Source organism: Cyanistes caeruleus, chromosome 1, assembly GCF_971803275.1.
Source record: "Cyanistes caeruleus chromosome 1, bCyaCae1.hap1.1, whole genome shotgun sequence".
Lineage (NCBI taxonomy): Eukaryota > Metazoa > Chordata > Aves > Passeriformes > Paridae > Cyanistes > Cyanistes caeruleus.
The window spans coordinates 113,265,874-113,278,184 of NC_141701.1; the positions used below are offsets into that span (position 1 = coordinate 113,265,874).

General features: G+C 36.1%; 1 protein-coding gene across 14 annotated transcripts in view; it reads left to right on the forward strand.

Moving 5' to 3' along the window:
* SLC4A7 (solute carrier family 4 member 7) overlaps positions 1 to 12,311 on the forward strand; it is a 95,496-nt gene that overhangs the window by 38,453 nt on the left and 44,732 nt on the right. For all 14 annotated transcript variants that reach the window (XM_086851013.1, XM_086851045.1, XM_086851024.1 and 11 more), the window contains exons 3-5: positions 8,565 to 8,708; positions 10,902 to 11,037; positions 12,065 to 12,225. In XM_086851013.1, coding sequence (XP_086707139.1) covers positions 8,565 to 8,708; positions 10,902 to 11,037; positions 12,065 to 12,225 — 441 coding nt within the window. The remainder of the gene's footprint in view (positions 1 to 8,564; positions 8,709 to 10,901; positions 11,038 to 12,064; positions 12,226 to 12,311) is intronic.

Sequence of the window (12,311 nt, forward strand, 5' to 3'; positions counted from 1 at the left end):
ATGCCACTGTCCCCATCTTGCTCTTAGTCATGCAGCCTTATCCTTTCTTTCACTTCCTCACTCATTTTGGAGTGGCCCAGTGTTTGTGTCTCAGTGCAAGAGGGGGCTGGCTATATAGAGATTTAACAAATAACTAAAATATTTTTTTTTTAGTACCTTGTATATTTGTAGAGAACGAAATTTTTTATTGGTAGACTGGGGCAAGGGAGGGGCAGCATATCATTTGACGTTTATCAAAGTGTTCCAAAGTAAGAATAAAATGTTTTTTCTTTCCTTTATGAAAGAGAAAAAGTGTGTAAGTGTGATTGTTCAACTCGTATAGTTACCTTCTCAGAGATTCTTCAGATTCAGGGTGTTTTAGATAATAAATTTATGTGAATTTAAAGCTCTGCTTGATATTTCATTATTTATAAGCTATTATGATGAAAGCAGGTATGTGGAATTTTTAGGGTTTTTTTTTAATTCTGGTATTAAAATCCTACGAAGGGAGAAATTGAATTGTTGGCTGCAAGCAGTAAAACAATTCCAGCTAGTATGATTTCTCATTTCTGACACGAACATTTTCTTGTACGCTTGGGAAGCTCTGTACTAAAGCATTGGGCTTTGGAAATGTTTGAAGACTTTAAACTGTTTCAGTCTAGTCTTTCACTATGTGTTTCTGGTGAAACTTGAAAAGGAGTTCTAGGAATTTTGTACCTTTACTGAAGGTATGCATTGATGTATTTTCAAGGAGAGTCACAAAGCAGTGAATTGAGTTCAGCTCTGGTATGAAGCACCACACCTTTTAGAGCCCACATAGACAGGTGATACTTAACCTCTTTAAAGCATGTGCAAATTAATGTTGATAGGTTTGATACAGTAGAAGGCATAATTTTGCCTTTAACACTAAAGGGAAGGTTTCTTGGTTGTTTTCAGTATTGGATACTTATATTTCCTGGAGTTTTTTAATGAAATATTAGTGGAAAGAGAAACAAATGCTAAAGGAGAAAATAGGTCTTGGACTTGGAGCTTTTCAAGCTCTGCATTCTATTTATGGTGGCTGGCAGAGTGTGGTACCTGTCTGGAGTGACAGTGTTTAGGTTAGGAAGGTTAGGCACAGGATGCTTGTTTCGCACTCTTCCCATAAAAGAGGAAGGGTTAGAGGTGGTAAACTGCAATTGTGGGCAGACTGTGTGTACTAAATAAAGGTACTGCACTTTACTGAAGCTGTAAGGCCTTATTTTGAATTAACAAATGTCAGTTTACAGAAGAGCTGGAAAGGGGAATAACATCTTAAAATAACCTTTTTAAGAGCACCTAATGTTCTTAACTTGATGCCAGGCTCCTTGAGCTGCAGTGAATGAGAGTAACAAAGTAAGCCAGGAGTTGGAAGTAAGGCAAGAATATTAATGGCAGAGGTATTTAATCTGATCATGTAAAAGGTATTTTCTGTAAAATGATGTTTAAGAAAAAATTGAACTTGCCTTAAGACGTCTGGCTTGATGCTACCCGGATGCATCTTTTGAAAAGTGTAGCTACTTTTTAACCTTCATTTGAGGATACATTTACTAGAAACAGTTTAAGGGAAGAGGGATACATTCTGTTACTCTTTGCAGGCATAGCAAAGATAGGAAGTTTACATGTAACAGGTTTTCATAAACAATCTCGAGGTCACGAATGTGTGTCTTGGCAGACTAGTTTTCTGTGGCATAAATCCAAGCGCCAGCTTTCAAGAGTTAAGATGGTTTAATAGCTATCTACTCTCACATTATCCTGTGGCAGGTGTAAGTCATGTTTACATTTTAAATGACCCTATTATCTCTTATACCTTGATGAACCTTAATTTTTGTTTAACAAAAAAACTGTGGTTTTCACTTAATCTTAGTTGACAAGAACAGGTAATCAAATCATCTTGTATTTTTTCTTTCCTTAAGTGAAGAAGGAAGAAGAAACTTAATTTCAAAAGTTTCTTATGAAATATTTTACAAGAACATTGTTATGAATGTGGAAGCCTTGTGTCTTTACCAGGGGGATGGGAACTGATGATCTTTAAGATCCGTTGCAACCCAAACCATTGTGTGCTTTTATGTTGTGTTTAATGGACAAAGGGCTAGTCTTGAATGTTGATGGGACTTCCGCTGGAATCGTTTGCTTCTAGGTTTTCTCTCCTCCAACAGACACAGCTCTTCAAGATCACCTTGTATGTGTATCCTTTTTCCTGAGCTCTGCTGCAGAGGCAGGCTGGACCAAGGATTGCTCAGATAAAGTGTGGGGCCCAGCGCTGGTCTGGTTTGGCTGTGCAGTGCAGGGACAGCTCACCCCCCCTCCCATGGGTACTGAGGGCTGGCTCCCTTCCCAGGCAAGGAAGATCAGTGCTGGCAGTGGGCCACAGGTGGAAGTCTCTGCCACAATCCCTGTGTGGCACTGCCACCCAGCACTAAGCTTTTCCTGTTACTGTTCCTACCTGCGTGTCTAATTTAATCTCTGTTAGTGCTGTCTTGCATATCACTGATTGTGTCTAATAGAAATATTCGGTGCATTTTTCTCTATGACTGCTCCTACAAACTCATTTGGTTTTAAGTCAGAAAAAAAATCACTTTTGTCTGTAATGAGAAATCTGGCATTTACTGTTTTTGTCAGCATAATATGCCAATTTTTGTCATGTAGTGAGAAAACACTCTTCCTGAGCTGCTTTACCCTATGCTATGCCAACTGCAGTTTGGGATTGTGCTTCTCGGTTTTATCAGTTTGAGTATAAAGAGTGTATTCTCAGCTAGTCCTAATTACTAGGAGCAGTAGGAGATCTCAGAGTGCAGCCAGGATGTGTAACGCATTTTAGAATACTCTGTACTGTGAAGAACCTTTGGGTTCCAGTCATGGCATGCAGCTATCTCTTGGAAGAATTTTCTTTACTTTCTATAGGTTTGGTTAGAAAATTGTATTTCAGATGTTTAATTCTGAGATCAAGATATAGCTTTTGTTAAACAGTTCCTTTAACAAGAATCCTGGTTAATTGAAGGACTTCTTAGTAATCAATTAATGTGTGGAAGACCAAGATTATATTATTTTATATTCACTTTTGATAACATTCATTCCATAGAAAATTTTTTGACTCTTTCTTGAGAATGTGCATGAGAAGTTTATAAAATAAGTGTAAAATGCTGTTTGTTCTGAAATACTCAGTTTCTTTCTTATGCCAAGAACTATCATTGCTATTATCAATACTAATTTGTGCATTTAATTGCATCCTTCAGAAATAGAGCATTATTTTTAATTAGAAAATTAGCATAGCAGAAGTATTTTTTGTGAATTAGTAACTTGAGTGATTTTTCATTATAAATAAAAAAGTGTGTGTGTAGAAGCACTGTTCTTGTTCCATAAGTTTTACCAGAACCAAGAATATTTGGAAAAATCCTATGGGCTGTGAAATTTTTAAAATCAAGAAAAGACACTTTTGTTCTCACTCTTAGTTCTTCCATCCACCTACTTTTTCCCATTTGTGTGCTTCTACCTTGTGACAGAAAAGGTCACAAGAAATTGTGCTCGCAGATTGTGTTGAGCTTAGTTGTGTGCATACAAGTACATCTGTTTGTGATGTAAGGGAAATTAATACCAAGGAATGAGATGCTGTGTTCCAGATCTTTCCTACTAGGGTAATGCATTTGGAGATGTGAGTTAAGACATCAAACAGCTGGATTTCTTCCATGCTTTGTGATCTGAAGGAATGGATTAGGATCTCTCCTGCAGATACTCTAGTGTTTCCATATTGGAACACTCTATGCTAGGATGAGATAGATTGATGTGATTTGGTTAAAAAAGGCTTCTGCATAAAATAGATTATACATCTTCAGATTATTATTTGAAGAGTTTCAGAAAAAATAGTTATTATTGTCACAAAGTTTTAGTCTTCAGCAAACTTGAGAGCTTATTGAGAAGATCTGGTCACACTGGTGTGTTGTGAAAGGGTGAGGGGCATCACACATAAGATGCTATGCTGGGAGTGATTAGTTGAATATTAGGATTTTTTTTCCACCCCCCCCCCTTCAGGTAGTGTGTTGCTGTAGATGGTATAGGTTGCCTAGATAGGCTGTAGAAAATGTATGCTTAAAAATATTAAAAGAATGGCTGTCATCCTAACTAAACTGATCAAAACCATGGCTTAAGCTTTGAAGTTGGCTGTAATTTGAGCAAGATTGGACTGGGTAGCTCACCTCCAGATGCTCCTCAAATCCATCATTAATATATGATAGCTATTAGTTCAAATTTCTAAGTAACAGGATTTGAGAATTCACATAGATATAAACTTGATTTTTCTTTGCTTGTTAAGATGGAGAACAGTGTCCTTTCTATGAAGGTTAAAAGGCATCTAGTCAAAGAAGAGAGAAGGTTCTGTGTAGAATTGTATTTAAAGCCTAGTGACATCAGGACGTTTTTGTTGATCTCTCTCAGACTTCAGAAGTCTTCTATTAACATTTTCATGGGAGCTCTGGGGGAGAAATCAGGAAATGTAGAGCATTTTCTTTTCTTTAAATGTTATAGGACTTTACCCACACTGACTTTTGGAGTGAGGCCAACCATGTGATTGGAGATCTTCCATGTGATGGAGACACGTTTCAAGTTCCTAACATTTAGGTTTGTTTCATATTGATAAAGGCATTAAGTAGTAAATACTCTCAGTGGATTTGAACAGCTAAGCTTGGATAAAGTCATGTTGGATTAAAATGAGCAATCATCTCTTGAGCTTTGTATTACTAAATTTAGTATTGGGCAGTCTACTAATTCTATTGATTATTGGTTTATAGTAATTCTGTAAGGAGCTTTGTTTGAAAGTGGTACTGTGCTTCAGACATTTACGTGAATAAAGCTTTGAAGGTCACATAATGTACCTTTTGAACTTTTAAACACAATATTCAAGTAAAGGTTGCATCCTTTTAAAAATAACAGCTGATGCTAGAAACTTGAACCCCAGCCTTTTTAGAGTTAAATTTCTTTCCACTGCTTTCACTGATGATGTATTAATTTTATTATTATTGCCTTCCTTGAAGGTCTAGTTTTTTATTTTGTTTAGGTTTGGTTTTTTAGCCAGGCTGAAAGATGTAACTTGTTTCGCAATTCATTGGCAATGAAGGAAAAAAAAATGGCCATGGTTTTGTTTAATTTTGCTTTTCTTTGTAAATTGTATTTATAAGTTGATCTTTCTGTCCATCTGCAAACATTACTACTCATATCTGAGTAATGAAACTTAAAGAAACACAGACCTACTCAGTGCACCTATCTTGTTTTTATAAGGCTTCTCAATGCTTTGCTTTGTTGAGTTAGAATCAAAGTTAAGCTTGTCCAATTTTTATTATGTAGTTTTTTAGGAGTTGAATATTCCTGTGACATATTTTTGGGTAATCACGACAGTATACCAAACAGCAGTAGTTTCAGATTTTCTAGACAGTAGTTGAAATGTCTTTATGACTGTGATACCAGAATGAAGGTACCTTTTCCACAGTCAGATGCACTCATAAGCTTCTGTAAACTTTTCGTCTTTAGTCTATTGTACTGCCACTCCCACGGCTTACTCTGAAAAATATTTCAGAGAGGCTCTCTGTCACTGTTAGTTGTTTTCTTAAAGTTATTCTGATAGGAGTACAATGGCTTGTGATCCATTTTACTTTATAAATGCTGAAAATAATTTGCTCATTGACATTTCATATTAGTCCCAAAATACCATTGCAGATGTCTGAACACTTTGCATATACAGAAGTGTTTTGGGGAAGGTATTCTTGGTTTAAATTTGCCTGCAAGACTGTGTCTGTGTGAGGAAATAGTCTCTCAGTAGTCACTTCTGGGCAGCGTGGGTTGAAGGGCAGGATAATAACCCATGGCTAGACTGTTCCCTGTCTCTGTGAGACCCTCATTTGTTCAGGTAGCAAGAAGTTGCTTTCTTTTAAATCTTCCTTTTGGAGTTGAACAGCAATATCAAAGATTGTAGGTTGTGGACTGACTGTCTGGGTTACTAACTTGGCAGTGCCTTCTTGGCGTGCTTGAGGCAGCTGTGAGGCATCTGGACACGATTCTGTCGTTCTGTGATAGTAAAAGCCGTTTGCTATGGACACAAGTTGTCTAAAAACACCTTCTGTTTGTTGCTTATTTCAGCTCAGTTTTCCATGCGTCTTTGCAACATATCTGCTCTCCTCCAAACTTTCCCACTGGGAAAAAAAAGTTCAGTCTCAGTGCAATTAGGTAAAAGGAGATAGACTCCTCATTTGCTTGTTCCACCTCTCTTTCATGCAGCAACATGGTCTTTGACTATGGAAATGGTCACACTATTGCAAATGCCAGTTTTTGCAATAGCAAGGTATATTGTTTAAGATGCTTGGAAAATCTGTGAGGGATTTTTGTCTCTTACTTGTGGGAGCAGCAAGAACCCAAAATGTGGAAGTTCTTATTTCTCAGGGAGTAAAATCCTGAACAGTTTGATTACTTCAAGGCTGGTTTTTTGGGTGTTGTTTTGTGTGTATGTGGTTTTTTGGTTTTTTTTTTTTTTTTTGTGGGTTTTTTTTGGGTTTTTTTTTGGTTTTGTTTTCTAGTGCAGTGATCAAAACACAATTATTATTAGCAATATTAGCAATATTAAAACAAGCAAATGTATAAAATGCTCTAGTAATAGAAGTATGCTAGACTTTCTCTTAGGAAGAAATAGTTCCTGCAAAAACCCCAACACTTTGGCAACAAATAGAACTGTTCAAGTGTATATATAAACTGTAGTTTGATACTTGCTAATTGAATATATAAAATAAAACAGAAACCCTAACAGGCATAGTAACAGCACTTTCAGTGAGTGTGGCTCTCTCAGTTGCAGCTTTGAGTGGGATGTGGTGAGTAATGCAGTTATTTTTGAACCTTGTACTTTTGATTTCCCTGTGCTTAAGATTATTGTATCATGATGGCGTCAGCAACATGATCATTGTTAATGATGCCCCCGATCATATTATGTACCAAGTGCAGTGATTTATAGGTGTCATGTTGGTATTAATTTCTTTGGGAATTGCATTGTGCAGAGCAGTCACAGGGGGCAGAGGTCAGGCTGCTGGGCAGGGTCTGGATATTGTTGGAAGAAACTCAAAAAAGACAAGTCTATATAAATAGGGCTGATGAGTGCTTTGAGAAATTAATCACTTTTCCACTCTTACATGGAAACAAATAGCTTTTGATATGCTTAATTTCAGATTTGGTCATAGTGCCAGTTAGTCAACTCTAATTAAACTAACGTTGGAAGTGTGTCAAGAATGGGGTCTTGTTATGTGAAAGGAATCTTTGACCAAATTAATTAAATGTTGAACTTACTTGTGTTAATAGTGATTTTTTGTTTGTATTTTTAGTCAGGTAGCACTGCAAAAAATATACAAACTTCTATAAAGCAGTATCTTTTTGGGCCTAGGGATTATTTTTTTGGGAAGTAAGTGTGACATCTTACCACTTTTTGTTTCTATAAACCTCTATAATCGCCAGGAATTTTCAATATCTTCAATCTAGTGTATGTGTGCTAGGCACACACCTATATATGCGTGTATGTGTAGTCACAATATCTAGGGCTTGCCTGCATAATGTAAATTTGCTGAATTTGCTTCTGTGTAAGAGCTGGAAGACCACTTCCTTTTCCTTTGGTTAATGTCAGTCTTCTGTAATAACTCTTCAACACCACACAAGAGAGTATTTAGTGTTATAGTTAATTTGTCTCTTCCTGCAATTGTTTGTTTAAATAGGAATTGAAAAGTCTATTGTATATGCTATCTCCATTACAGGAGACATGGTAGTAATATGTTCATAACAGTCAATTGATTGATATCTTTTGCTAAGATGTTGGTATTGTCTTGATGTGAAAGGTCAAAGGAAAAGAACCATGCTGAAAGTACATGTCGTAAAGAGCAGTAGGCATTAATTTGAGGATGTGCTCCTAAATTTATTAAAATGTTCTGAAATAGGAAAAAGAAAACCACCCCAACAATTATTTGGAAGTTACTTGAAGTGTTAACCTTTATTTCAAAATAGAAGTTCCCTTTATGTTCCTGATGCTAAATTAATGGTGTAATTGAACATCAGTTTCACCTTGAAGTGTTATGTGTTACTTGAGCAAATATTGGCTGCTCTTTCAAGGACAGAAAGCTCTAAACTAAGGGTGATTTCTTGATGAAGTTAGTAAGCTGAACTAGGAGATTATTTTGCTGTTCATAAAACTGTCCTGATATGAATCCCTGCGAAAAAAAGTATTATGTAATTTCTCTGCCTTGGCCTTGTGCTTATCAAGTAGCTTCTTTCGGTGTTATAGGTCAAGCTTGTACCTCTGTATTGTTTGTTTCACAGCTGAATTCTTAAACTGAGTAAGAACATGACCTAATTTATCAGAGAAATTAGTGTAGCACTAGTTCCTTGACACCCTGAAAGGACAGAAAGGAAGTGGTCATGTTAGTTCACTAAAGGTAATTTTGTCAAGTGCTTTTGAATTTCTATTTCTTAAACCTCATGTCTTTAGATACTAAATTTGGGTAGTAGGTCATTTTTTGTTTACTTGTGTCCTTTTGAACTTTCTTGAAAAGGCCACAGAGCTGTGTATATTGGAGTTCACGTCCCACTCGGAAAGCCAGGCCGTCGACGGCATAGACATCGTGGGCACAGGCACCACAGAAGAAAAAAAGAAAAAGAAACTGATAGAGAGGATGGCCGAGAATCTCCATCCTATGGTAAGAAATTTCTTGTGTGTGTTCTTCATGTCTCCTGAAAATAAACTTGTAGTAGCTACTCTGTGCTTAAATGTTGTTTGTTTTGTGCTATTTCTTTTATTCTCGCTGTAATAAATGTCTTTTTGTGTACAATCAGACAAGGATTCAGTGGTTGTGTTTTATCTAAGTCAGAAGCTGTTGGACTTGGTCCAGCTGTCTGTATGAATGTTCAGCAGCCTGCACTGAATAGGTTAGACTAGAGCTTTGTAATGCTCTCCTGTAGCATGAAAATCAGTGTTATTTAAATTAGACACCTTTTTTCAGATTGTGTAGTCGTGTATGCTTCTTCCTCTGATTTTTGAAACTAAGCATGTAGCTGTGAAAAGCAATGTTTGCCATGGTAATTTGATCAATTATCTGTTTTTATTTAAATGTTTACTTCAGCCTTCTTGCTGTCTGTTAGTAAAGGAATTGTACTGCCTCATAAGTCTTTGGTGTGGATCATGAGCTGCCCCCTCCCTCCCCCCTTGGCCTGTTATCCTCGAGAGGTGGCAATTTTGTCTTATTATTCTCTGAAGTGAAATAACTTGGAAGTATGCTTAGTAGTTTTCTTCAAGACCCTAAGTCCACTTTTTTTCCTAGACTGTTGTGAATGGGCAAATTATGATGCAATATTTGAATTTAAGTGTGGACACCATGCTGTTCACTATTACCTTTCAATGACTAGCAGCATGTTCTACATGGGGCCAGTACCTGAAACAAGAGTTTTCAAATGGAAATGCTTTGACATGAAAAGATTTCCTTTTACCATTCTCCTGTGGTTCTTGGTATCAACCATCTTCAAGGCTTCCCCTCCCAAGTACAAATTATTATAATTGATGTTATGTTTTTAGAGTCTTACTGTACAGTTTTTGAAGAAACAAGTGATATTAAGTTGATAGAAATTCACTTCCCTGTTTTGGTTGCTTCTATATACTGTATGCATAGGGTTTGGCAGGATTCTGGGGTGTGTTGGTTTTGGGATGGAAACAATCTGCTATAGACCTTAACTGATAATGAATGTTTGCATTCAGGAGCACATTTCAGAATTATACTACTGGATGATGGTATATGCCAGAACAAAAATGCTAAAGCAAAACTCAATTTGGAATGAACTTTGTTAATAATTTTGATCTTATGTTTAAATCTGAAAGGCCATCTTCCTTTTACAGTAGAAGCCTACAGTTGTGTATTCACATCTAACAGCTGTGAGAGTGATGTTTCAGTGAACAAAGTTAAGATTTTTGAAATCTGAGAAAATGAAAAAAAATATAAAAATTGAGATTTATCTGGATTTTTTGTCTCTGACCTTCCTTGAGGTAACATTGCAATTAGTACATTATTGAACCTTTGTAATATGAAAATTCACTATGTAATATGAAAATCTTTTGTGTAAGTATTAAAAGTATGTCTAAAATCATGTGGTTTAACTGGTGCTTTTTTAAAAAATTTTGCTCATCTTAATTGAAATCCAGTACTTACTTGATCATTAAGGATCGTTTAATTTTCTAGGAAATTATTGAGCCTGTTCCACTAGGCATTATACTGTGAGAAGTTAAAATATTTTCTGGACACTTCAGCTACATAGTTTTCTACTTTCCTATGCTAATTTATACATAGTGCTCCAAACATGCAATGAAAAAATTTCGTCTGACATAAATAGCAACAGAGCACAGAAAAATCTGCAGCTCTAACAGTGGGTGCTTGGTTACTCACTGGTGACTGTCTTGCTTGGGAAGCTGATCTGTAGCTAAGGCTATTTGTTTCCATTTAACTTTTTCTTCTTTAGTGTCTTGTGTCATGATGGTATGTATTTGTTCTCAAAATGAAAACACAGCTTCTAGTCTTTTGGTATATTAATTTCTACTCTTTTTTAAGCCAGATTTGCTGTTGATATTAATTTTCATATTGGCAGTCCATAGCAGAGTCAAAAATAGTTAATTAATTTTCATAAACATGGATTTCCAGATGTTTTGTTTTCCGAAACAGTGCAGAATTTTCAGAGAGCCTTCTTTTAAAGACATGTATATGTTTCTTTTATTCCTCTTCCCTCTTAAAGAGGATGTTGTCCTACATATTTCTAGCTCAGGGCAGGAGACTTTACTGTTGTGTAGTGTGTTTTGTTTCATAGAAGTATGAATTTTTCTAGTTATTCAGTTTGTCCTTTTCTTCAAGACACACCATCCCAACGAGTGCAGTTTATCTTGGGTACTGAAGATGATGATGAGCACATTCCTCATGATCTCTTCACTGAAATGGATGAACTTTGCTTCAGGGATGGAGAAGAATATGAATGGAGAGAAACGGCTAGGTATGTTTGAAGTAGATTGTTTCAAGGTATATCTTACAGTAACTTTATTTCAAAGATTTGCAAACCAGATTTGGCTGGCCTAGAATCTTCACTATCTATAGGAGTTGTTTATTCAATTCATGCTCAGCAAACCAAAACTTTAGTTCTTCTTGTCCAACTCTGAAAGAATCAATATTTTTTTCAAGAGACCTTCAGTCTTTCTGGTGATGTGTTCTCTTCCCTAAAACTGATCATACCAAACATTTTGAAAGGTAACAGTATGCCAAGTTATAAATACAGGTGTTTGTCAATAGAGTGTGGTATTTTCAGTCTCAGAAATCTCTTTGGTATATTATTACCAATATATTACTATGTTTTTTTCTTAAACATAAAGAAAATCGGGTATTAAGTTTTTTCTTGTGTAGTATTTGATTAGTTTTTGGCAAATTGCAGCCTGAACATTACGGGATGCCATGATTGTTTTTGACCTGTACTGGTTTAGTTGCTTCCTTCTACATATTGCATTGTGATGAATTCTTCTGCATTCAGTACTTCCAGCTACCTTGGTGCATGTTAACTTTTGTAGAAACTCAGTTTGCTTAATGCATGTGAGTGGGAATCAAAATCAGTTTATAGTTTTACATGTTAATATTGCCTAGTTCTTAAATGTCTGACTTAACAGCCTTAGGAGACTAGAACATGTTATATGATATGTTTCAGACACCTTTCTAATCCTAAAATACTAAAGAAATCAAGATGCAAATATGCTAATAAGGCAGACTGCCATATTCTTCACAAAAACATGTGAATAGACAAGTATTGGTCAAGCCAAAAGAAACAAAGTGGGTAAAAGCTAAAACAGTTGAGTGTGGTTATTAAGGCCTGATAAAAATGTTAATCAGTTGGGCTGTCTGAGGAAACAAAAGCTGGTATGATTTCATGGGATTTTCTGTTCTGTGTCATGCCTGAGCCACATGTAAGAGTGCGATTGCTTGCCAAATTTTCCTTCCAGGAGAAATATAAATGTGTGTATGTGAATGCATTTCAGGTGGCTGAAGTTTGAAGAGGATGTTGAAGATGGTGGTGATCGATGGAGCAAGCCTTATGTAGCAACTCTGTCTCTGCACAGTCTCTTTGAACTGCGGAGCTGTATTCTTAATGGGACGGTCATGTTGGACATGAGAGCAAACACACTTGATGAGATAGCAGGTTGCAGCAAAATTTTTTAAAATATTTTATCCCTAAATTTTGATCTATAATGAGGTTTTTTTGGTGATGTCTATGTTCTTGAAAAT